Consider the following 25,052-nt stretch of genomic DNA (forward strand, 5'->3'; position numbering starts at 1 on the left):
ACCAGCCACTTCTGGAATTGGACTTGAAGTGGCTTGATAGCACCTGAATCCGTTCGTCTTCCGAAATAGGGCAACTTCTTACAGTAACATGGTTAACAACCACCAATGAGCCGAGGGACGCCGTCGACGTCAGCAAGAAGTCTCTCCATCCGTCAAGTCGCCCTCTTTCATTGGTTAGCCTTTGCTATTTACCTTTGCAACCTGTTGAAGACACATTGAAAGACGTGGTTCGTGGTGTGGTCCTTTGGCTGTGGCTAAACTGGGGAAGGCGGTAGGGGGACCCAGCTTCGGCACGGTACACCCTGGCCAGTCACGCCAGTGTATTCGTAACCTTCAACGACCAGTTCACCATGCCATAATTTTGGTGAAAGGGGGGTTCGTTTTCTGCCGATCGTTCGGCTTTTGAATATGCCCAAATTTGAGGATCAACCGTGGAGCAGCGAGGGTTGAAAGGCCGGAGTACGAGCTCGCTGACTTCCATCATGAAAATATCACCAGTTGTTGTCTGTCGTGACTTGAAGGGAATTGTACCGATGCAGCAAATCATGTCCGGGTACAATGCAGCAACGAAAGGGTAGAGGCTTGATGAGAGTACATACCAGACCTATGTACCTCTATGGCAAGCATCATATGCATGTTTGGTGCACCGACGGGCTGATACCTATCCTGACTGAAAAGATGAGTCGAATGGAACACCTAGAAGGTAGGTATTCATAAGGCTGCAAAGACCGCTACTCGCAACCTCCAGAACTCCATCCAAAAAGCTTCTCAATCTTGCTGTTTAATGTTGCCCCTTTTCAGCCTCGCACGCTTCTCCGCAAACAGTCTAGCAAGCAGGAGGAAAGGGCAAAGCGCCGCTGTCGTGGGGTACCGAGACATTTGGATGACCACTTTGAACCGGCAGTGCTCGCCCACTCTACCGCTCTCTCCCTAGTGCACAGCACCACAGAGAGTACGTACCCGCCACCTCATCCCAGCGAGACTTGGATCGGTCTAGATAATTGGCGAGTCTGGATCCTCGATCGAACTCCATCCAGCAAAAGGGTAACCCCATACGAGTCCCATACCCATTACAGGCCCGGAGCCATACGATAAATATAATCCTACGCGGCCCGTCTCCAAAATCTTTCCGTCTCCAACTCTCAGGGGCCGCCATGATCTTCTTTTCCGTTTGTCTGTATTAGTTGTAAACCGCCCTTTCTCTTTCCACCTAGAACTACCCCTTCGGACGCTCCTTATCCTCGACTTTGACCACCGTCTGCTAGGTGCTGCCGCTGCAGCTGTGCATGACGTTCGGCCTGGATTTCTTATCCCTTTCGGGCCCCTTTGCGCCCGGGCCTTATTAGACCACATACCTTACCACTACTTTTAGTTCGGCACTTCACGTCTTCGCCTCCGCCTTTCTCATAATACCTCTCACGAGCGAGCAACAACCGTTCTCACCATCATGGACCGACTTGGTGGGCGGAAGGACAATGAAGATGTCCTTCCCTTCTACCAAAAATCCCCTGGCCAGGGCACCTTTGCGACTCTCGAAGAAATCGAACAGTCGCGGTCCGGCTGTAACACGCCGCGACACCGCATTACGTCTGCGGAATCAAGAGTAGGCTTCGACCCCATGACATTGCCTGTGGCATTGACACGTCAAGCCAGTCCGGAAACACTGACAGACGAGCAAAACAGGGCGTGGCCGATGACTTCTCCTACATGACCCCCGCCGAAGCCGCCATCCACCTCGACACCTCTCTTACACACGGCTTGACTCCGGCCGAAGCCCTCTCGAGACTACACGATTACGGCCCAAACGAGATCCCCCACGAGGACCCCGAGCCTCTCTGGCTGCGATTCGTGAAGCAGTTTCAAGAGCCTTTGATCCTCCTTCTCCTCGCCTCTGCCGGTGCGTCTATAGTTGTCGGAAACGTCGACGATGCCGTCAGTATCTCGGTTGCCGTCACCATCGTTGTGAGCGTGGGCTTTATCCAGGAATATCGTTCGGAAAAGTCCATCGAGGCACTCAACCACTTGATTCCTAATCATGCGCACCTGGTACGGAAACACACCGGAGCGAAACCCGTTGATGGCGACGATTCCTCCGACATTGGCGATGTTGCTGGCTCGGTTACACCCCCCGAAGATGTTCTGGATGCGAAATCATCCAAGGTCATGGCTGCACAGTTAGTGCCTGGGGATCTGGTTCTCTTCACAACCGGTGATCGGATTCCTGCCGATATCCGAGTCACTAAGGCTACGGACCTTACAGTCGACGCGTCCAACCTCACTGGAGAAAATGAGCCCGTCAGAATCATCGCCGAAGCCCGTACTCGTGGCGGAGCCCCTGGTCCCGCCACCGACAAAGATAACTCGACCAACGTTGTATACATGGGCACACTTGTGAAGTCCGGATATGGGCAAGGTGTTGTCTTTGCTACAGGAGGAAACACGCATTTTGGAACCATCGCAACTAGTGTATCTGGAACCGAAAGCCCTCGCTCGCCTCTGCAACTGTCTATGGACGATCTCGGCTCTCAGCTCAGCAAGATGTCTTTCGTGATCATTGGTCTGATCTCTCTCGTTGGTTGGTTGCAAGGAAAGAAGCTCCTCGAAATCTTTACCATCTCCATTTCTCTGGCAGTGGCGGCTATTCCCGAGGGCCTGCCCATTATTGTCACTGTTACTCTTGCTTTGGGTGTGCACCGCATGGCAAAGCATAACGCCATTGTGCGCAAGATGCCCAAGGTTGAGACCCTAGGATCTGTAAATGTTGTGTGCTCAGACAAAACCGGTACGTCCAAATACCACTCGACAACAGGTGACACAAAACTAACTGTGAGCAGGAACCTTGACCATGAACCACATGACTACTGCCAAGATGTGGTTTTTCGGCACCGACGACGCTCTGGACGTGGATTCTGACGATGAAGCTACCGAGACCAAACCCGACCCCGCCACTCTTAGAATCCTTCGTATCGGTAATATCGCCAATAATGCCCGTCTTGCCATGCAGTACACCGAAAACGGTGCTGGGGCTCGCGCGGTCCTCTCTTCTACCCAAGGAAAGAATGCCCCATCGACGTATACTCGTTGGGTCGGCCAGCCCACAGACGTCGCCATGCTTGACTTGCTTGATCGCTTTAAGGAACACGATGTTCGCGACTCCATCGGTCCTCGCGTGAGCGAAACTCCCTTCAGCTCCGAGCGCAAGTGGATGGGTGTTACTATCGGCTCGGAAGGAGGAAAGTCGGACAAGGAATTTGCCTACATCAAGGGCTCTATCGACAAGGTTCTTGATGCGTGCGATACCTATCTCTCCAAGGATGGCCGGGAATTTGTTATGGATGCCAACAGACGCCAGGAAGCGATCGAAGCCGCCGAGAAGATGGCCTCGCGAGGTCTCCGTGTTTTGGCTTTTGCTAGCGGTTCTGTCACCAGATCCGCCAAGAACAAGTCGTCTGCCACGAGCACTGTCGAAGAACAATACAAGGGTCTTACCTTTGCTGGTTTGGTTGGCATGAGCGATCCGCCGCGTCCCGGTGTTTCCAGGTCTATCAGGAAGTTGATGCGTGGCTCTGTCAAGGTCATCATGATTACGGGTGATGCCGAGACGACGGCCGTTGCGATTGGAAAACAGCTCGGTATGAGTGTTGCTACCCCAACTGAGGGCGCGCCCAACACTTCAGGTGTCAGATCTGTTCTGCGCGGAGATGAGATTGATTCCATGACGGAAGCAGAGCTGGCTGCGGCCATGGACCATACCACCATCTTCGCTCGCACGAACCCCGACCACAAGCTCAAGATTGTCAAGGCTCTGCAGTCTCGTGGTGATATTGTCGCCATGACGGGTGACGGAGTCAACGACGCTCCCGCTCTCAAGAAGGCTGATATCGGTATTGCCATGGGCAAGCACGGAACCGATGTCGCCAAGGAGGCGGCCGACATGATTTTGACTGACGACGACTTTTCTACTATTCTTCATGCCATCGAAGAGGGCAAGGCCATCTTCAACAACATCCAGAACTTCTTGACATTCCAGCTCAGCACGAGCGCTGCTGGTTTGTCTCTTGTGCTGCTCTGCACCTGCTTGGGTTACAAGTCGCCGCTCAATGCCATGCAAATTCTTTGGATTAGTAAGATAAATCCCCCTTATTCCCAATTTCATCCGACCTTTACTAACAGACGCTTTCCAGACATTATTATGGACGGCCCTCCTGCACAGTCTCTGGGTGTTGAGTCTGTCGATAAGGACGTCATGAACCGTCCTCCTCGCCGTAGAGGCGATGCAGTTCTCACCAACCCTCTTATTGCCCGTGTGCTTACCCAGGCTTTCATCATTATGGTCGGTACCATGCTAGTGTACAAGCACGAAATGTTGGGGGACGGACAGGTCACCCGTCGCGACACCACCATGACCTTCACCTGCTTCGTTCTCTTCGATATGTTCAACGCCCTGGCCTGCCGGTCGGAGTCTAAATCCATTCTTCGCGGCGAGATCGGGCTGTTCTCAAACGCGCTGTTCAATTGGGCCGTCTCGCTCAGTTTGGCAGGACAGTTGCTTGTTATTTACTTCCCGTGGCTGCAGGAAGTTTTCCAGACTGAGGCGCTCGGGCTCCTTGATTTGGTGTACCTGATGTTGCTATGCAGTACAGTTTTCTTTGCTGATGAGCTTAGGAAGTGGTGGAAGTACGGGGGAAGGAGACATATGGGTGTTAACTACAGCCAGGCTGTATGAGGCCGGTGTAAGAAGAAGGGCGAGAAAGACTTAGACTAGATGAGGTGGTACATGGTAAAGTAACCACGTACCAGGTTTTGATGATGAACTTATACATACACTACAACATTGGATTTAAATAGTAATATACCATCGGCCTCTGAATGGTCAGATTTGGATAAATCTGGTGTTGGCTCACTCACAGACGTATCTGCTTCATACGAAGTGTCTCGCAGTATCTCTCAAGATTCAGGGGTATCGTCAACTGTTGTGGTAGTGGCCGGTGCTGGGATCCTGGCAGGTGCCCCTGCAGTGCCGTGGGGCTCAATCACCGCCTGTCGTCTGTGGTGGCACCGGGCCCCCGGTCTGCAGTGACATCTGTCCCTCCCGCTAGAGCCTCGACGTCCTACACCACCTTTATAGCTTCGAAACACCGAAGTACACGACCACCACGCAGGGCATCAAGTGCAAAGCAGCGATGCGTTGCCAGCGTCCACACGGCAATACCGATGTCTGCCCTCTCCAATGGCGTCGATACCACAGCTTCGTCGTCGAAGATGCCCTCCACAGCTCCAACAAGTACAGCAGCCACAGCAGCTAGAGGTACCCCAACAACTGGCGCCATCAACAATAATGTCACGAATCCCTCCTTAAGCACCACGGCGAACGCTACGAACAAATCCCACGATAAGACAGCACCGCTCTCCCTTCAATTGTCAATAAGGAGCATCACCAACCCCCAAAATGGCGGTGCCAACGATGCGAACACAGCAGCAGCAGCAGACCCGGCCCTCGTGGCCCTCCGCACCGCCTCGTCCTCATCCGACATCCGCGCCGCCCTTTCCGCCCTCCACGCCCGCGAATCGTCCCTAACAACCCGCTTGTCCTCCGTCCTCGCCTCCCACCAGGACCTCGCCCGTTCGCTTTCGCGCCTCGATAACCTGCGCGCCGGCCTTGGCTCCCAGGTGATCGCCGCCCGTTCCGTCAGTAATAACATGCTAGCGGGAGCCGCCGACACCGCCTCCCACCTGTCCAGCCGCGTACGCCAGCTCGACCTCGAGAAGCAGCGCGTCGAAGATACCCTGCGCGTGGTGGAGCAAGTGGCGGAGCTAAAAGCGTGCGTGGCGGGTGTGGTGGGCAGCATGGGCGCCCCGCAGGACTGGGAGGCTGCCGCGGGGTATATTGCCAGGGCGGCCCGCGTGCCAGAGGAGATTGTGCGAAGCGGGTTTGCGGCGGCGGTAGTGCCGACTGTTGAGGTGCCTGATGCGCCGTGGGTGACGCTGGAGAATGCCAGGGAGAGCTTGTGCGTGTTATTCTTGAGGGAGTTTTGGAAAGCGGCGAAGGAGGATGATCCGGCGAAGATTACGCGGTTCTTTAAACTTTTCCCGTTGATCGGAAGGGGGGATGTTGGACTGGATGCGTACGGGCAGTATGTTTGCCAGGGCGTGGCGGATAGGGCGAGAGCGATACTAAAAGATGGAGTTGGGGCGCTGGGAGGAACTGATGCCAATGCTCCGGCGACCCTAAGACCGAAAAAGGATGGCATTTTCTATGCTAATGCGTTGAATATGCTGTTTGGACATATCACGCAGATCGTGGATGGCCATGGTGGCTTGGTCGAGAGGCACTATGGCGGGGGCAAGATGATCAAGGTTATTGAACGGTTGCAGGGCGAAGCAGATGTGCAGGGCGGCATCATCGTGGACTCTTGGAGTGATGAGCGTGGTGTCGACCGGGCATTGACAGATGTGAAGAGCTATCCGTTCTCGTTTCTTGTGCAGAGCTTCCTGCCACAGAACCGTGGGTTTGGAGCTCCGCCGCGCCTCAACTCTCCTGCTCCTGGCACCGATGGTCGCAACAGCGAAGATGAGGGTGTCAGCATGAGGGAGGTGGATGCCCTGCTCAGTGAGATAGCCATCATGCTAAGCAGGTGGTCCGCTTACTCCCAGCTTCTTGCCCAGAAGTGCATGGTAAGTTTTCCGTATTCTGTTCACTGAGACGTTCATAGCTAACTTGGGGTTGTCACAGGAGCCTGGCGTTCCAGAAGACGTACCATTAACCATGCCCGAGGTGCTCACCAAGTCAAACCTGAGCCGAAAGGTTTCAGGCAAGCTTGTCTTGCCATACAATGTTCTAACCACTTTCTTCTTCCGGCGATCTGTAGAGAAAGCATTCCAGCTAGACGAATGGCCGACCGGACTGTCCTTGAGGATGAGCAAACCCATCGACAGCAGCCCGCCATTTATCATTTCAGCAGTTGAAGATGTCATGTACATCGCGAACACGGTGATCATCAGATCCATATCTACGTCTCAGAGAGGCGTTATAGACTCTGTTCTCCCTACAATATCGAGCTTACTGGGCTCGGACTTGGTCGGCATGATTCAGCGCAAGATGCGTGATGAGTGCTACCCCAAGCCCGTGATCCAAGGCGGGTTCCCACCAGAAGACAAAATCATTCAATTCATTGTGCTCATCAACAGTCTCGACATGGCTGAGGAATATCTCACCCGCATTATCACCGGCATCCTGACTCCCGGAGAACAATCAGCCAATGGCGGTAGCGGCGCTCCCTCGCAGGCCAGCTCCCTCAGGAACTCCTTCCCGTTCAAGAACGACCTCAAAGAAGTGACCACCCGCCTGAACAACCTCCACCACTCATTCACAGCCAAGGCCACAGAGCTACTAAGCGAAGGCATCAAGGTCCTCTTCAGCCAAGTCGTCCGCCCTCGTCTGCGTCCCATTCTCTCCGACACCTTCCGCGACGCCGACTACACCATGACCGAGGAGGAGCTCCTCGACCTGTGCGCCGCGAACGACGAGAACGAGGACGACGTGCTCGAGCAGGTGACGCGCCGCTTCGAGGAGGGCTGGGATGCCCTCATGAAGCCGATCGCGCGCCTCATGACCCCCAAGACTTTTAGCACCGTCCTGGACCACACGGCGCAGCACCTGGCGCGCTGGCTGGAGAAGCGCGTGTGGAACTATGCGGGCTCGCAGACTAGGGGAGCGAGTCCGTATGGCGCCATCAGGATGGAGAGAGATTTCAGTGGGATCATTGGCACCATAAGCAAGGGCAACTATGCGGTGCGCGAGGTGTTTGGGCGCACGTTGCAAATACTGATGGTGGCGAATATGGAGGATGAGGAGTGGGAGGAGCTGATTGTTATGGATGGGGCGGCGGGTGAGGATGGGGAGGATGGCATGTTGTGGGTGCTTAGTGAGGATGAGAGGAGGAAGGCGAGGACGATTGTTCGGGTGGCGTAGGTTGTTGTAGTTGTTGTGCTGTTCTAAAGACTTTTCTCCCATGGCAGAGCGTTTGAGTTCGTTATTACCAAACATACATAATATACTGGGCGTTCATTGTTCCGTTCGACCACCCAATTATTCAACAGTGCGCTAGGGGTCAAGTCCGCTGTTGATCTTCATCAACCACATCGCATGGAAATGCACTTGGCCAGATGGTAACCCAAAGGCAACACAATTGCATACGACAGCTTCAACATCACTTGAAAGACAGCCTCCGATCTCCAGCGCGCTTTCATCGCCGCATTATCAACCGAACTGTCCAACCCAGCAAGTTGGACTGGGGTGTCTCGACCTCATCGAGTTCGCTCAATACGCTTACATACACATCTGGTGGTCTAGATGCGGTGAGTCCCAACCCGGATATGAATTGCAAGCCGCCTCAAAGACAGATGCCAAAGGGGCTATCTTTGTCCCTTGGTATACTGTGTAAAGGCTTTGTTTGCGTTCAGGAACCCGGAGGGATGCCTTTGTTATATCCCTTTAGACCCCTCTTCTTGTTCACACATTCAAAGCCATCTTCTTTAACACGCTTTGTGCGTATATACACGTGTACTTGATAAGGCGGCGATGCGGCATGGCATTCCGTCGTCGGACTGCCAGACCGCTTTGCCGGCTTTTCGGTACCGAGTCTCTCAAGTAGGAGGCCTTGATTTTCATTCGGTGGAGTGTCTGCCTTTTGCTTACCACACGTGTACGTGTAGTAGTGTACTTCTTTCACTTGAGCACACGTGTAGTTACCTAGTCAGCTTGTAAGCGTCGTACTCGCGATCGATCGTTGGTAAAAATCCGAAAATGTACCTACACTAGTATGTAACAACGAAAGATTCTGCAAGCAGCGCGCGGCAAAGACATCATCATTGTGATGCTGAATTGCTGATGGGTGTGTGGGCCGTGGGGGCACAACGGCGAAGACAACCACTTTAGGTAAACCTCTTTGAGGTTGCATTTTGCAGAGTTTGCAGTTTTGGATGATCAATGGATTTATTAAGTTTTTGTTGAGTGAAAAAGGGATGCGATGTGATGGTTGCGGTTCAGTTTGCCACTTGCTATGCTAGTTCGGTTGTTGGTCGGTTGGTTGTTGCAAGATGCACAGAAGACTTGGAAGAGGGTGAGAGTTGGGTTGGTTCCTCTTGGTCTTTTGCAGGTGATCGGCTCGCACATCACTTCATCCCTAAACGGAACTATTCCTGCTCCCTTGAGCCTTTTCATTGAAACCGAGACTCCCTTTCCCTTTCTCAAAATGAATGGGGAATAGGGTATGATATGTTTTGGAAGCATCAAAGCGAAGGCAGCCAGAGATTGAGCTACTACTCAGGATGCTGGGCTACATAAGCACCAAAATGTATGCAGTTTAATATCTAACTTTCCATTGGCGCGATGACCGAGTGGCCTAAGGTGTTTGACTCGAATACCCTATTCGAACATATCAAATCTCTTCGGAGGCGCAGGTTCAAATCCTGCTCGCGTCGTTATCCTTTTCTTTTGGCATTTTTTTCATAGGCCTGCCTTCTTTTTCTTACGCATGGAAAGCTGTTCTTTTTTCCCCTTTTCGTTGGAGTCTTTTTTTTTTTTTTTTTTCCATTCATTCGCATGTTGACCTCATGAGTGACCTTTTGCGGCTGCGTCTTCGGAGATTTAAAGGTACCACAAGCGCCGTCCGACGCAGTTGCCAGTTGCACAGAAAACGTCAGATACGAGAAGGAGCAAATCAGGGGTCAGAACGCCAAATCCTCCTTCCAATTTCTGGAATGTCTTCAAAGTCGTGTCTCCCCGCTCCTAACCAAGAGGGTAATTCCCCCTTGCAGTTTTTGGCCTTGTCTCCAATTCTATAATCAACGCACGTCATTTCCTGTGATACCCTAGCGAATTGCAAGGCTATTACCAACTCTAGGAAGGTGGAACAACCAAGCGTCCTGTCATTACCGGTATCTCTAGGCGATATCAGCGTACTATGTATAAGAACGGCTGAGACGGTCACCGCCCAAGCCCAGCCCATATATGGGAGTCCTTTTCTCTTTTTCCTCGGCTTGTCATGTATGGTGTCATGTAAGAAAATCCGGCGGCGCACTCCGCGCATGGCGTCCGAACCTGCTGCGAATGCGTGGAAGACAGGAGAAGCCAGGAGGACGGGGACAGCATGGTAGCAAGCATGCGGGTGACATCCGACGTGGCACGCATACAATGGTGGAGGATGCCTTCTCTCCATTCCAATGTCTTGACGGTGACTCTCTCGCAGGGCTGGCGACCGTAACGGCAAGCAACATGTTTCCAAGTTTCCAGTTAAGTCCTCTGAGCCGGCTGCAACCTCACCGCATCCGGGGACCCAAAAAAAACTCTTTTAACGTACCAAAGGGTCGTAGGTAGGCTCGCTTGGGAATTCTGGGCTGCTGGGTGCAATGCAAGAGAGCCTGGCGAGAGCCTGGCCGGCGCATGCCAAGTGGTTGGCACGGCCAGTCAGCAAGAAAACCATATTCGGCATTTCATTTTGGTAATTTGCGATGGTCAGGGAAGAGGCCGGATCGCCAGCAGTGGAATTGAATTGGATGGTGGACACGGGCCATGATGGTGGGTGGATGGTGTGCTGGATGCGGTGGGCTGTGGTGCGGGTGTCTCAATGGCCGATGAGTTTGCCCGTCCACGTCTGTTCCTTGCAGATTTTCAGGTACCAGCCAATCAGACGGCACCGGCTTCGCATGCGGCATGGTACCTGACAGGGGTTGTTGTTCCCGCCTTTTTTGCGAATCTCGCTGGTCAAGCGGTTTGCGCGTTCGCTCGGCCTTCCTTCCAACATCGTCCTTCTTCATCGTTCGGCTTCGACGCCCAACAAGGGACAGGGGTGGTGGCGATGGCCGGGGCAACAGGATAATAATCCCTGCCATCTCTTGGAAAGACTGTTTGTCATTCGACGGTTTGCCTTTGAACCCAATTTAATTGCGGTTCCCCAATCCCGCGGCGGGCCCAGGCTTGTCAGGCTCCTCCGACTAGGGTGAGTGACAAGAGTTCTGGGTGCCAGGCACAGAGTGACAACGAAGCACCAGATCCAGCTGAGTGCCGCATGGCAAGTGGCACTGGGAGTCGGCGCCGAAAAGTCTTCTCTCCCAATCCCAGCGGGGACTGACCAATGGTGTCAAGGCAGTCGTGGAAAGGAAGCCAATTTAGCTCATCGGCTGTGTCCAAGCGTCCCGTCGGGAAACTGTCTTGGGAAGGGACCATCAGTTGCTTCAAAAGGGTCCGTTCCCACCTCCTTCCCCAGTTTATGCCGCTCTCTCGATCTTCCTGTTTTCTTTCCCCCTTCAACCACCGCTATCCCAGCAATCATCAGACTCATTCGCTTGTTGCTCCGGCTTCAGCCCCACGCTCCTTTACAGCACATCACAATTATCAACGAGTTGAGAATCCCGAGGATCTACTCTCTCCACGTCCCCTCGACACTTTCAAGGCAGGCCTCATCAAAACAGCTCATCAGCCTTACAACAAAACACAACAGCATCACCTTCACAAACACAGACTTTCAAAATGCAGTTCAAGAGCATCCTCACCGTCTTGGCCACTGGCCTCTCTCTGGTTGCCGCCCAGGAAGCCGCCGACAGCACCATGACCTCCACTGCCACCATGACTTTGACCGTCACCATCACTTCCTGCAACCCTACCGTCTCCAACTGCCCCGGCAACGCTCCTGCTACCAGCACTAGCACCAGCTCCATCGAGACTTCCAGCGTCGTCCTCACCACCTCGTCTGCGGCCCCAGTTGAGACCACCTCTTCCAGCTCGATCGTTGTCATCCCCACCACCAGCTCTTCGTCTACGCTGTCCTGGTCCTTCCCCCAGGTCAACTCGACCACTCTCGCTGGTCCTACCGCCAGCGCGCCTCTCACCTCGGCCTTCATCACCCAGACCCAGAGCGCAATCGTCACTGCCAGCGAGCCCGCCAGCCCTTCTGCCCCTGTCACTGGTGGTGCTGCTGGCCTTGCCGCTCAGTCTGGCCTCTTGATGGGCGTCCTGGCCTTGGGCGCCGCTCTCTTGGCTTAAATGTCTTGATCTAGTCTTGTGACTGGGCCATGTACATAACAAGACCATCAGTTGCATACTTTATCATCAACATCATCTTCGCGCGCCATCTACTGGACCGTGATTTTAACGACCGCATCCGAATTTCCTTCTTTTTCTGGTGCTACTTTTTTTTTTTTTTTTTTTTTCGACTTTCGATTCTGATTACTCAACGGATGATACCCGTATCTTTTGATTCTTGAACAACAATGGGGGTGGTGTTACAATGGCTTGGGGCTTCTTTGGCGGCGGGAAAAGGGATTTTTCTTTGTTTGATACCACAACATGCTGGACAAGCCCACAAAAACCTTTTTGATATTTTTTCCCTTTATCCTCAGACAAAAATTTGTTCCATTGGGGTCACTGGTTGGCATATTCTTAGAAAGGTTTTTAGAGAAACAAGGATGCTCGACATCAGGGTGGCTTATTGGTTTGTTAAGACCTACTAAGCCAACGGCGTCGGGGTGGAAAAGAAAATGGAATGGTGTCTATACAGAGAAAGGTTTCATGTCGCTCGACGACGACGTACCTAGGCGAACATATGTCGTATGCGATTATGTGCCGCCGAAAATGGAATGGGATATAACAGTCAAAGAACTGAATAATTCTCCAGTGTGACCACAATGTTTTTGCGATAAACACAGTTCCGTCTCCGACTGACGTAACTAGTCTCTGCCTTCTGTTTCATGTGGTAATATCGTTGTTCAGCCCTATCGTCGTGGAGGAAATACCGATGCACGCTAGAATAGGCTTTTGAAACCTTGTCTCAATGTAGCCCCCCTCCCTCCCCATCATGGATCAGCAGCTCGTCACGGGAAGTGATAATCTCACAAACGTAGTCTTGGGACTGGGAAGGCTGATGACTCCGCAACTAACGTCGTCGATCGTTCTTTCGTGTCTATCCGACCAGCCTCAGTGTGGATATTACATAGTTAGGTACACGGACGACGCCGCTTATAACCTCAGCTGTCTGCACAATGTCCGACACCCATTGCTCTCGAACCTTGTGCAAGACTTCCTTCTACCTTCCCGATACTTCCCTCCCATTAATCCAACGCGCTGTTTCCATCCCGATGAACAAAACAGCGGCGCCTTCGCTTCTGACAAAGTTTTTTCATCCCTCCTCGTTGTGCTTTCGATTCTCGTCCATTACTCGCATCTGATTATTCATGTTCTTGGTGGTTCTCAAAATTTCCGATAGTGTAGCCTTTCTCTTCTGTCTTACTGTCGTCTTAACAGTTCCCCTTTGCGCAGTTCGCGCATAGACTCTGGGTCCCTGGAACTACCGCCCTGCACCCGTGTGTCGCGTGGTGGTCACAGGGCTTGTCGGCCATGGTGGCTTTGGTATTGTATTATCTATCTTCAAGATCAGCATTGAACGCCAAAGCCTCTCCGAACAAGTGTTCGTACTTTTTTTCTTCTATAGACTTCTTGTCTTCCTTCGATGGGGCAGAAGAGCTGGGAGAATTTGTTGAACGAATGACCAAGGTGTGATTGTAGTTGATGTCGGTGAGCCGGTTTCGATCGCACCTATTCGAACAGACAGGACGAGACATCTACTGACCTAACATCGACTTACATACTGAACCCGCGAGGGGGGCATTGAAGTTCTTATACCCTCTACTGCCCATTTTCCTTGGATCCGAGTAGAAATGACCTTGTCCAACATGGGTATGTAGCAACACAAGGTACCGAAGATGTGGTTCGCTGACATACGCTATCTGTTGTACCACGTTCTGTAAACTGTTGTTGCGGTTGCTGTTGTTGTATGCCAGGAAACGCATGTATGTATGTCTCATGATCAGGGGTGAAATGGGAGGTGTGACGGGTAAACAATTCCAGACTTCCGATTCGGTGATCCAGGGTGACCCAAGGTGACCCAGGGTAGTGTTAAAACAACTTTGACGTGCAGCCAAGGGGTATACTATGACTACATTAGTTAGGCTACGTGATAAGGGTCGGTAGTCTAAAACCTCGTCAACATCCAGGTGAGTGTTACTATAAAAGTATCGTGCATTGCATGTCTCAGTTTCTCTTCTAGATCGAATGCAGAGCACACATGTGTGCTCTGGTGATGGGATGTTACATCCTCTAGGCGGTGTAGAACCGTAGATATGACAATGGTCACTTTTGGAGGTTGGGATTGGTCAATGGCTTTATCCTTACCTGGCGTACTTACCATACGAGCATACCTCCCATGGCCATATGTATTCCCAAGCTTTTGGAGCTATACACCATCTTCCACCGAACTTAAATCAATGGGTTGCTATAAATGTCACATTGGCATGGTCACAATTTGAGTACTCACCGACACGAACGACATGTCAAAACACTGGAGCGGCGAACGATGTACCTCCACAGCCCGCTCTTTCCAAAGTTAGCCAGACCTCAACCGTCTTTCTGAACAGGGTCGGTCGGTCTTGCAGTTGCTGTACACACATGATTTTTTGTGTTCTTCCCGCCGCTGAATTCCTGTCATAAGTCAGTCGGACCAGGGGCCTGTAAAGTGGGAGAACAACAATCGAGTTTGGTACCTTTGCGTAACAGCCACATCGCGGACTCTATGCCGAGCGTCGCCGTATGCTGTAATGCAGTGGATGTTCGACGATTTGGTGATCTCTTCATCTTCGGTTGCCAAGTAGATGTGAGGCAGTACTGGGAGAAAATCTTGCGAGGATGTTGATAGTCGGTTAAACTTGAGTAAGGTACCTCTGGAGGTAGGCAAGAAACACCCGCTGGGGGTGCGCCTTCTATGTAGTGCGGTGCCGGGAGTCGAGATGGAATTCCATTGTTACCGAATCCCCGGCGTTCGCTCTTTCCCTGGAATACGCCAAAGAGAGATAACTTGAAAAATACGCAAGAGCACGGCACTTGGCGCCGCTGTTTCAAGGAAGGCATCCAGCCCTCAAACACCTTTGGTGACGGCCGGAGTCCGGGACGTGGCAATTGCGGCCGATTGCTCTTTAAGACTGATGCTTGACATCACCGCATCACGACACAATGAACGCACCGTCACGCTGACCGGTGGAGAGATGGAGGGAAAACGATATGAGCCCAACACTGTATTATTTTAATTGTTCCATCCCAGAAAGATCACTTTCCCACTCTACGTTACCTATCGGGCACCCGTATCTCTCCTTGCACAGGGACCATAATCCCCGTAGATAGCCCTTCCTCCATTTTATTCAGTCCTCATAGGCAGCCGTCGACCACCAATTCAAGGCTCGCTAGTACCCTGGAAGTTAACGCTAGTGCTCTTCTTTCCACCAGCGGCCTTGTCAAGCTCAATGTTCTTGTTAAGCTTCTTGGTCTCTTCGGCGATTTTGGCCGAGTTGTCCTTGCCCCCCTTAGCCTGCTCGATCTGCTGGGCGAGGGTGAAGAGCTTGAGCTTGAGGACCTTGTTCTTAATCTTGCCGACCTGGAGGGCCGCGCCAGCCGTGGTCTTGGTACCGCCGGCAGCGTTGATGGCCTCGTTGAAGCCGCCCGCCTTGGTCTCGGCGTTCTCGGCGGTCTGGCGCGCGGCTTTGATGATGGCCAGGTCGGCGTCGGAGACGGAGGCTAGGTTGTTTTCGTCGATCTGTTTGCGAGAATTGTTAGATACGTGTGCGGCACAGAAGGGTTGTTGGCGGAAAAGTGAGAAGGACGGAATGACTCACAGGAAACTTTGCCTTGACTTCGGCCAGGGCGTTACCACCAACGCCGCTGGATACTTGGAACTGGGAGTAGCTTTGGGCTGAAAGAGCCCGCTTGCTCAAGTCCCGGGTGTCGACTGCGCAGGGCGCAGCGAGGGTGGACGTAAGGAGAGTGAAGACGAAGGCGAACTTGAACTGCATTTTGACTGTTGGAGGATGTTTGAACCGTCGAGGTCCTGGTATAGAATGAAAATGTTTTTGGGATGAAACGCAGAAAATGTAGAAAGTACAACTAAAAGACAGCACGGCTGTAAATCGAAAAGAATGTTTAAGTGAAGGGCTTTGATAGAGGATGAGAATGGAGGAAACACATCGGCCACTCTCGCCGGATGCTCTTCCATCTTATAGAACATGTTCGGACCAGCTTGGTCAGTTTGAAACATAACTATCCGCCTGAAGCACTACCAGGCCACTGTGGTCTGTGTTTGAGACCCAGCTTCAACTGGAAGCTCCCTCAAATCCCAACACCTGCCCGTATTTCCAAACATGTTTCCCCGAATGACACTCATGGTTCGTGGTAAAATATGCCACCCAAACCACGTTGGAGCCCCTTTTGAGGGCGAAAGACAAGGGAATGGCTAGGGCCAAGGAAAGATCCGGTGCCTTTTCACTGGGTTCTTGTTTCATTTGCAGTCGGCGGGTTTCCCAAGATCCCAACTATACCGACCTGGTGATATCGGTGCCGGGCGGTTAGAGTTGCCATCAGGTGACTATGGGTATGGTTGCCCAATTGTAGGAGTTGACAATTCCCCTTCAAGATGCCAAGAGCTGTCTCAACAACGTCGCACCTTTTGGACTTCCCCTGACAGCCTCATACCCCTGCATCATGGGAGTGTTGTTGACCCCTTCGGTTGTGTTCCGGATTGCCTCGTAGGGTAGGATTGAGCTCCTCCAGTTCGAACGCAGTGAAAGGTAAAACCAAAGCTAATCTGAATCCATGGCGGCGCTTCCTGGGCTTGGGAATTTCCAAGGGATTGTTGATAGATAATCCATTGGTTCCTCGTATTCGATGGTGGCCGCCCAAACGTTGTCTATTTGACCAAAATCGATGAGCGAACAAACCCAGATCTCGTCCACAGCACTTGCTTACTCACGCTTGTTCCGACAAAGAGCGCCATAGATATCAGACAGACATCTCCTATTGTACGGTTAGTGATGATAGCAAAACGCAAAGACTCTTGAGTGCAAGAGGGGAGTAGGGTTGCAAGGCGAATGGAATGACGAAGTGAGAGGAGGGATTGAGCAGAGATACAAAAAGACGTTCCGATCAAACTAACTTGGGGCTCTTATCAACTCCCAGGCAGATGATAACGGAATGACATTTCATCACAATCGAACATGGGACGACATCGGAGTGTTGTTGGGGAGAAAGAAAGAAGGTTTGGATGGAAATGCATTTCCGCCAATGCCGTCCGACGGGCCTCGGCACCCCATATTTTACCCCAACTTTACCCCAAGTTCTCGGGAGGGCAGCGGCGGGTCATGCGTCACCCCTCCACAAGGCGAAATCGACTGCACTTCCCCTCATCAACAACTTCGAAATCCATCCAATCCCCTCTTTCTGCGAGAAGCCCGCTGATATCCGATTCGATAGCACGGCATCTTGTTTCCCCTTGGGAGCAACGAAACCCGCCGTACTGGACAGGATAACCATAGAGAAAGGGAACATGCCAGATGGCCAGCCCGTGATATCATACTTGTTTGGTTTAGTCGAATGCAGCTTGGAGTCCACTGTTGGTGTTCCCTACTGTGTAGCTCGGTTCGGGCCAACCACTGGATGAACCCAACAGCAATACCCGTGATGGCTGGCTGTATCTTTAAGATAGATCCATCCCTTCGTTTCTTGGAGAACTGTTGCTCGAGCTCCTCTCGTCTGGACTCTTGGAAACAAAGCAAACACCACCCCTCCTTCCCACCTTGCTCGTTGTAGAAGTAGATTTTACTGTGTTTTCTTGTCACTACCCCGACCGTCCACGATGCCTTTCACTTCGCCGTTCAAGGACTTGGACATTCCCACCAATGTCGATGTCTGGTCTCTTGTTTTTGACCGGAAAGATGTCCCGTTCCCGACCTCCAAGAGGGTGATGACCTGCGCCGAAAACACCAAGCTTTCGCATACCTGGGACCAAATAAAGACTGCCTCTATCGACTTTGGCAAGGGCATGAAGGATATGTGGAAATGGAGGAAGGGTGAAGTTCTTGCCTTGTATACGCCGAATAGCATTGATGTAAGCCATTGCCGATACATGAAGTGTGGCGGTGATTGTCTGAAAAGAAAAAGGACTGAAAAAGCATGCTGACATCAATTCCAACCACCAAGACCCCCATCGTCACTCTTGGCGCCATCTGGGCCGGCGCCGTCGTCTCGCCCGCCAATCCGCTCTACACCGTCGAAGAACTCACCTTCCAACTCAAAGACTCGGGCGCCAAGGCCATCGTCACGCAAGCTCCCTTCCTCAAGACTGCCGTTGAAGCCGCGAAGAGGGCCGGCATCCCTAACGACCGCATCATCCTGATCGGCCAGCACAGCGACCCGTCCAAGCAATTCAAGCACTTCCGCAACGTCAAGTGCGTCGACTTCCCCGCCCGCTTCAGGAAGGCCAACATCAACCCGGAGAAGGATCTCGTCTTTTTGGTGTACAGCTCCGGCACCACGGGCCTGCCCAAGGGCGTGTGCCTGACACATCTGAACGTTGTGTCCAACGTCTTGCAGAGCGCGGATGTTGATGGGAGATATTGGTCTGCGACTGGCGGGTTGGATGGTGAAGGTGATAAGTTTTTGGGCGTGCTTCCGTTCTTCCATATCTATGTAAGTTCTGTTCTCTGTCAACCCCTACCCAATTCCAGAAAACTTGGACTGACCCCGATGCACCATCACAGGGTCTCACCTGCGCCCTCTTCATGTGTCTCTACCTCGGCTGGGAGATGTTCGTGGTCGAGCGCTTTGACCTCGAAAAGGCCCTACAGACGATCCAAGACCAGCGCATCACGGGCTTCTACGTTTCTCCTCCGGTCGTGTTGGCCTTCGGCAAAAGCCCACTGGTGGACAAGTACGATCTCAGCACCCTCAAGGTCATGCACTCGGGCGCCGCGCCCCTGACGAGCGAACTCACCGAGGCCGTGTGGCAACGTCTCAAAATTCCGGTCAAGCAAGGCTACGGTCTGAGCGAGTCCAGTCCTGTGGTGACATGCCAGACTGTGGATGAGTGGGCCAAGTTCATGGGTTCTTGCGGCAAGATGATGCCGAACATGGAGGCGAAGCTGGTAGATGAGGAAGGCAAGGAGGTTGCTGATGGAGAGGTGTGTAGTTGTGCCCTGCTTCCTTTTTCATCAAAATGGTATAACTAACCGTGTTGTACATACAGGTCGGCGAGTTGTGGATCAATGGACCTAATGTATTCAAGGGTTACTATAAGAATCCAGAGCGCACAAAGGAGGCCTTTTCGGAGGACGGCTACTTCAAGACCGGAGACATGTTCCATATCGACAAGCACGGCAACATGTACTGCGTGGACCGTCTCAAGGAGTTGATCAAGTACAGTAAGTCATTGCCTTGTCTCGCCCGGTACACAACCATAATCATTTGACTGATCACTGACATCATTCTCAGAGGGTTTCCCCGTCCCACCAGCAGAGCTTGAGGGTCTCATCCTTGGCCATAGCGATGTAACGGACGTGTGCGTTATCGGCGTCGAAGACCACAGCCAGGCTACCGAAGTACCTCGGGCGTATGTCGTCCTTAGGCCAGGCGTTCAAGCCAGCGATAGCAAGGCGCAGGAGATCGTTGACTACGTGGCCAAGCAAGTTGCACCTCACAAGAAGCTTCGCGGAGGTGTTCGGTTTGTTGCAGAGGTGCCCAAGTCGCCTAGCGGAAAGATCCTCCGGAGACTGTTGAGGGACAAAGTGAGGCAGGAGGAGCGTGCCGCGGGATCAAAGCTTTAAAAAGGGATGTAGTTGAAAGATTCGTGTGTTGCGAAAATCGATTTTGGATACCGTGCGTTTACACCAACAGCCCTTTTCCGGCTTCGGGTTGTGAACTGGATGCCTACGTGAAAGATAAGTCAGTAGGTAGGTAGGTAGGTGTTAATATACTGTACTGTCCGCCTAGAGGCGGGCATCTAAATCGTTCTATACATACCAGGAGCCGCACTATCTGGGTGCCCTCACCAACATTATCATACACAGTTGTTCCCATGACACTTACAACGACCGACCATACCATCGAACGTCTTTAACCCATCCTCTCCGCCTCCTCCAACAGCTTCTCCACGCTAAACCTCTGGTCTCCCATCGCAAACCAATCTAACAGATTCCTGCGCTCGTTCGCCCTCTCCTGGCCCTGCTCGCCACCAGTGCCATCCCAACCGCCATAGAATCTCTGAAGACACATGAGCAACCACTGGGCGTTCTCAGGAGTCACACCTCTATCCTCCATGACCTGGCCCTGCATCAGCACCACGCCCTTGTCGGCGCTAAAGTCCATGTAGTGCGTGACCGTCGTGTGCGGCTGCGCGAACTCGCCGCGGTTCTTGTACTCGGCTAGCTGCGTGAACAGCACAGTAGACGTCGCCGTCGCCGCGTCCCAGGTCCACTGCAGGAAGTGGATCTCCGCGCCCTGGTCCGGGTGCGGCACGGGCAGCACGAACTGTGGGCGCGAGCGCGCGAGCGTGTCCATGGCTGAGTAGGTCTCTGACGGGATCACGGCGCACAAGGAGTGCGGGTTGGTGGCGTAGCGAAGACGCCAGATGGCGGAGAGTTCCTTGATGGGGAGGTCGCGGGCTTTGGTCATGTCGAGGATCTCGGAGAGGGGCTTAATGCCAGATCCGGAGCCCGAACCTCCGGATTTTGCTGGCGTTTGCGGTGCGGCTTTGGAAGAAGGTGTTCCGGCCTCCGTTGTTGTAGTGGTGGTAGTCTTAGACTCGGCGGCGGCAGCAGCAGCAGCAGTGGGGGCAGCCGGAGCAGGAGCACCCGGTAGTTTAGTCGCAGCGTCGGTTTCCTTGCGCAGGCGCTCAATCTTGTCTTTGTACGCCTGCTTGAGGGCGTCAATATCAGGAAGACCCTCCTCCTTGGCCTTGCTCTCCAACTTTTGGCGGTATTTCTCGATGACACTGCGAGGTTGCTGAGTTGTGGCAAGGAAGCGCACGTCGTGAACTTGAGCCCATCGCCGTTGGTTGGAGGCGCGCAGTGTTCGGACGTGAGAGCATGGGTGTGTGAGATGCCGAAGCATGCCCGCAGTGCGAAGGGAGGCCATGACAGTGATGGGTCTTCAAAGAATCTTGGTCCGGAAGTTGCAAAAGGGGAAGTGAGTTCAGAGTGAAAGATGAGGATAAAAAGTTGACGTCAAGTTAAAGCCGAAGAGGATATCTGACCCTAACCCTGATAATTAGCTGCACCTTTGGGAGAAACCCAGAGAATCACCACACGAAGCCGTCACTCGCGATCAATTCGACCACGGCACGATACTCGAATATGATACTTGTGTGGAACGTTTAACTGCCCTAGCTAGTAGACATTTGAAGGAGACGCAAGCCTATCAGACAGTTCACTAAGTTGACATCCCGGATAGCTAACTAGATCCGCTATTCCCTCACTTGTAGCGTACTTATGCAGGCCGTATGCAGTCCTCCTTTGGGTTGATGATTGTGCATCGCATTTTGCGTTGCGCCAGTTGAGTTGAAGCACCTCGTGGAACCAGAAATCCAGAGGCGCGGTGATATGAAGGAGTGCAGATGTTGTGCTTCACCACCAGAACCTGGACCACCGGACCCCACAAATGAAAACTTTCTCCCCGCGCGTAAATCAAGGCATGCATGATGGAGATGCGGTAGGGCTGCGAGGCTGTGGGCTGCGAGTCAAGATCGCCAGGGTCCAAGTGGAAGATGGAGAATGCGGGGGAAGCTAGTATGGTTGCTGGGACTTGGACGGACCTCGTGTTCGACCTGTCGGGTTGTCTCCCAGGTCACCCACTCGTCATGGCCCGCGACTTGCCTTCCCCGCCCTCCCTATGACTCCGGGACGACGGGATGGGTTCACCGATGAACTACCGATGAACCATCAACGGCGAAGCGTTGACGGCTGGATCTTACCTATCCGCCCGGAAGGATCCAACCTATTGGGTCTTCCTCAGACTTTCAGCCCCTCCTCCCCCTCATCTGTCATGCCGCAACGAAAGGACACCTTGCCCTCTGGACCCAATGACTTTTAAAAACCCAGTCACTGATCACGGCGCACGTGGTAATTCTACACTTCACTTCATTAAGCAGTTCGCTAACGAATGCGGGACGAACGAGATGAGATCACAAAAGAAAAAGGTATCGACATTAAGACACAAAATCTAGTCCTCGCTAACATCTAAAACACAAAACGCGCCAGTAAACCACTTCCGTAACCCCTGAGGGAAACGAGGTGGTATGCCAAGATATGATATACACGAGGAAAGGGAGCTCGAAAGTCTATGCCCTTCCTCATCTAAACCCTCAATACCTTTTTCCAGAATCCTCTTTCCGCTGCAGGCTCATCATAACTGCTTTTTCCTCCATGAAACATCATCACGGCACGATCATGGTTGTATCGCTGACCTGAGAATCTGTTTCCAAGATCACCAGTCCGTCATGTTTGTGGTTAGGTGCTAGGAGCACTAACTTAGGCGTTGACGGGCTTGAAGACCCAGCGCTCGGAGTTCTCGGCGAAGGGAACGCCGAGCTCGAAGAGCTTGACAATGACGTTGGAGAAGTCCTGGAAGAAGAGCTCGTTGTTGGCGGCGTACTTCTGAACCCATTGCTTGAAAGTCTTGTCCTGGATGAGGGCCATGTCGGCGGGAAGCATCATGAGGGACTTGGTCTTCTTGTCCTCATACTGCTTGGGGCCGTTCCACTTCTTCCACTGCCACTTCTCGTCGAGAAGGAGCTTGTAGTAGTCGTTGGTCATGACGGTAGGGGAGAAGGTCCAGGGGCCGTCGAAGCCGGAGCGGTCGGTGTGACAGCGGCCGAGAGCGTGAGCACCGGCAAGAGCAACGATCTCCTGATCGTTGAAGCCCATGCGGTAGAAGATGTTGCGGAGATGGTCCTGGGCCTGGGAGGCATCAGGAAGACGGCCGTCGGGAGTGCAGGCAGCGACATCACGGTCCTGGCGACCGGGGCGGTAGGGGATCTTGGGGCCCTGCATCTCCTGGATGGCGCAGACACCGGCAAGGATCCAGAGGTCGGAGTAGGTGATCCAAGGGAACTTGGCTGTTCAGGGCGTTAGTAAGTTGAAAACCCCGCGATTAGAGATAAGATGGTAGTAGCTTACCCTTGACGGGCTCGAGGAAGTCACGAGCAGCCTTCAGGCCGGCGTTGGCACCGTGGTCAGACTCGGGAGCGAAGCGCATGGTGGCACCGTTGGAGCCACCAGTGCCGGTCTCCTTGTCATAGGTGCCGCTGGCGTGCCAGGCGAGACGGACGAGGACGGGGCCGTAGCTGCCATCGTCGTAGTCGTCCTTCTCCTCGAGGCGGGAGGCAATCTCGTTGTAGACGGCCTGGTAGTCCTCGAACTTGGGAGTGATAACCTTGGGAGTGGCGGAAGCGCCGTCCTGGTTGAGATACCAGAGACCACCGGCACCGAGAGCACCAGCACCGATAGCCCAGGCCCAAATGTTGGAGCCACCGGACTTGGCGGGCTCAGAAGAGTAGAGGCGACGACCACCCTGGCGGAAAGCAGCGCGGGGCGTGGCAGTGAGCGCAGGGAGAGTCGAGGTGCGCAGAGCGCGGAGAGTGCGGGTGGCAGTGCGGGAGGCGGCCATCTACGTGGAGGGAGAATTTGTTAGCATCAACATTACTCTTGTTGTTATCATGGTGAGTCCCATATGATGGTGTTGAACGCGAGGAAGAGATCGCGCATCACGGGCATCGCCGAACTCCATAGAGTCCGAACGAGAAGGGACAGGCAAACGGTTGAGGACGGGAAGCAAAGGACAAACGACTCGCGAAGGAAAAATGACTTGATGCGTACCTTGATGGTTCTCTAAGGGCAGGACGATGAAGAGGAGGAAAGAGGGATGAGAGCAGAGCAGCAGCGACTGACAACAACGAGGGGAAGAAAAAGAGAGAAAGGAAGGAAGCGAGGACGACGAATTCACAGAGCACTAGTCTACAGCTATCAAATCAGAGGGATCAGGCAGGTGGGATGGTGCAATTGTATCCTTTCGTAGCTCGGCTGTTGCCCCGGAAAGACGAGGCCCGGGACTGCCCCGGTGGGGCTGTGGTCTCGACATGCCACACGAGTTCCAGCGAAGCAAAACGACTCTGGAATCATATCGAAAAAAAATCAATCGCGTGCGCGTTGAGTGGCCAGCTCGCCCATGTCTGTTCTTCAGGGACCCCGTCAGTGCCAGTTCAGGCCGTTCCATCCCGTTCAAGCGCGGCTCTGGGCACATTTCCAAGCCTTTCCCAGGGGGGAATTCGAGATCCCGTCAGTGCCGTCGAGTGGCATTGAGCACCATCGAGATCCCCGTGGTTCCCCATTGGACCCGGAAAGTGAAACCCGCCGCAAAACTCACGAAGCCGGCTATATCCCGGCATTTGTCACTGGGACTCTGGGTACACCCGAAACGACAAGAGGCGGCAACCGCTGACTAAGGCAGTGACAATGTCAACCAGTTGTCAATGGCTTCCAAAAGAACGTGCTCAAAAGTCAAGAGATAGGTACTGCGGAGCTATATCGGAGTCCGAGGAGGTCTTCCAGATGGAAGCTTACGTTGACTTTGTAGAACAGAGATGGCTAACCCTGTGACAGATCTTTTGCCTTCCAGATGAACGACGGCGGGTAGTTGCGATGATTGTTCTGAAAGCAATGAGTTATCAACAGATTATTGTGGCACAGATACCGTCGGCTAGGTAGCCAGAAAGGGCAGATAGTTTGCAACGGGCACATGTCGAAATCCAACCGCGACTTTGCCTCATCCATTGGCTCTTCTTCCGGTTCGGTTGCCTTAAACCGAGAAACCCCTCCACAACCCTCTCAGGCTTTGTCCGCTGTAAAAATGGGGTATAGTGCTTCTAGAAAAGCAACTAATACCCAGTAGCGCGAAGATGTCTTGATAGCGATTCTCGAGTCCAATCTCTGAGACGGTGCTCACGGGTACACGTGGCAAACGAGTTGGCGTTATCAAATCTCCAATTCTTCCAGATCGTCTGAACCACCACACATCGTCCGAAGATTCCAAATCCAAAACTTTTAACAAGCGCACAGCAAAAGCATGCGGGGTCCATTCTCATGTCTGAGGTATGAGTGGTGGCATGCCGCACGGTGGAGGTACCTCT

The 25,052-nt window shown here is 53.0% G+C and overlaps 8 protein-coding genes and 1 non-coding gene across 9 annotated transcripts; 5 read left to right on the top strand and 4 right to left on the bottom strand.

The window, feature by feature from the left end:
- The first annotated feature begins 787 nt into the window (after positions 1–787).
- Positions 788–4,884, top strand: SMAC4_04567 (uncharacterized protein). Its single transcript, XM_003345288.2, has 4 exons — positions 788–1,603; positions 1,684–2,782; positions 2,835–4,124; positions 4,185–4,884. The coding sequence occupies exons 1-4, from the start codon at positions 1,448–1,450 to the stop codon at positions 4,724–4,726; spliced, it is 3,087 nt and encodes a 1,028-aa protein (XP_003345336.1). The 5' UTR covers positions 788–1,447; the 3' UTR covers positions 4,727–4,884.
- Positions 4,885–5,114: 230 nt separating this feature from the next.
- On the top strand, positions 5,115–8,082 carry SMAC4_04568 (uncharacterized protein). Its single transcript, XM_003345289.2, has 2 exons — positions 5,115–6,675; positions 6,734–8,082. Exons 1-2 carry the CDS (start codon positions 5,215–5,217, stop codon positions 7,970–7,972), a joined length of 2,700 nt encoding a protein of 899 aa, XP_003345337.1. The 5' UTR covers positions 5,115–5,214; the 3' UTR covers positions 7,973–8,082.
- A 1,303-nt stretch (positions 8,083–9,385) lies between these two features.
- SMAC4_13082 lies at positions 9,386–9,483 on the top strand. Its single transcript is given in 2 exon segments — positions 9,386–9,423; positions 9,440–9,483. It is a non-coding gene; the product is annotated as a tRNA-Ser (tRNA).
- Positions 9,484–11,361: 1,878 nt separating this feature from the next.
- Positions 11,362–12,043, top strand: SMAC4_04569 (uncharacterized protein; the record flags this gene model as incomplete). The annotated part of the gene is made up of 1 exon (XM_003345290.2): positions 11,362–12,043. The coding sequence occupies exon 1, from the start codon at positions 11,531–11,533 to the stop codon at positions 12,041–12,043; it is 513 nt and encodes a 170-aa protein (XP_003345338.1). The 5' UTR covers positions 11,362–11,530.
- A 1,151-nt stretch (positions 12,044–13,194) lies between these two features.
- Positions 13,195–13,617, bottom strand: SMAC4_12739 (uncharacterized protein; the record flags this gene model as incomplete). The annotated part of the gene is made up of 2 exons (XM_024655655.2): positions 13,195–13,417; positions 13,472–13,617. The coding sequence occupies 2 exons, from the start codon at positions 13,615–13,617 to the stop codon at positions 13,414–13,416; spliced, it is 150 nt and encodes a 49-aa protein (XP_024511507.1). The 3' UTR covers positions 13,195–13,413.
- A 1,481-nt stretch (positions 13,618–15,098) lies between these two features.
- SMAC4_04570 (uncharacterized protein) lies at positions 15,099–17,048 on the bottom strand. Its single transcript, XM_003345291.2, has 3 exons — positions 16,848–17,048; positions 15,718–16,784; positions 15,099–15,638 (listed from the first exon to the last, which is right to left on the bottom strand). Exons 2-3 carry the CDS (start codon positions 15,892–15,894, stop codon positions 15,279–15,281), a joined length of 537 nt encoding a protein of 178 aa, XP_003345339.1. The 5' UTR covers positions 15,895–16,784; positions 16,848–17,048; the 3' UTR covers positions 15,099–15,278.
- Positions 17,049–17,452: 404 nt separating this feature from the next.
- SMAC4_04571 (uncharacterized protein) lies at positions 17,453–19,795 on the top strand. Its single transcript, XM_003345292.2, has 5 exons — positions 17,453–17,981; positions 18,074–18,562; positions 18,634–19,053; positions 19,119–19,293; positions 19,364–19,795. The coding sequence occupies exons 1-5, from the start codon at positions 17,730–17,732 to the stop codon at positions 19,693–19,695; spliced, it is 1,668 nt and encodes a 555-aa protein (XP_003345340.1). The 5' UTR covers positions 17,453–17,729; the 3' UTR covers positions 19,696–19,795.
- Positions 19,796–19,984: 189 nt separating this feature from the next.
- SMAC4_04572 (uncharacterized protein) lies at positions 19,985–21,021 on the bottom strand (the record flags this gene model as incomplete). Its single annotated transcript, XM_003345293.2, has 1 exon — positions 19,985–21,021. Exon 1 carries the CDS (start codon positions 21,002–21,004, stop codon positions 19,985–19,987), a length of 1,020 nt encoding a protein of 339 aa, XP_003345341.1. The 5' UTR covers positions 21,005–21,021.
- A 1,039-nt stretch (positions 21,022–22,060) lies between these two features.
- Positions 22,061–23,653, bottom strand: SMAC4_04573 (uncharacterized protein; the record flags this gene model as incomplete). The annotated part of the gene is made up of 3 exons (XM_003345294.2): positions 22,061–22,982; positions 23,044–23,533; positions 23,612–23,653. 3 exons carry the CDS (start codon positions 23,651–23,653, stop codon positions 22,396–22,398), a joined length of 1,119 nt encoding a protein of 372 aa, XP_003345342.1. The 3' UTR covers positions 22,061–22,395.
- Between the last annotated feature and the right edge of the window lie 1,399 nt (positions 23,654–25,052).

The sequence above is a fragment of the Sordaria macrospora genome, chromosome 1, assembly GCF_033870435.1.
Source record: "Sordaria macrospora chromosome 1, complete sequence".
Taxonomy (NCBI): Eukaryota; Fungi; Ascomycota; class Sordariomycetes; order Sordariales; family Sordariaceae; genus Sordaria; species Sordaria macrospora.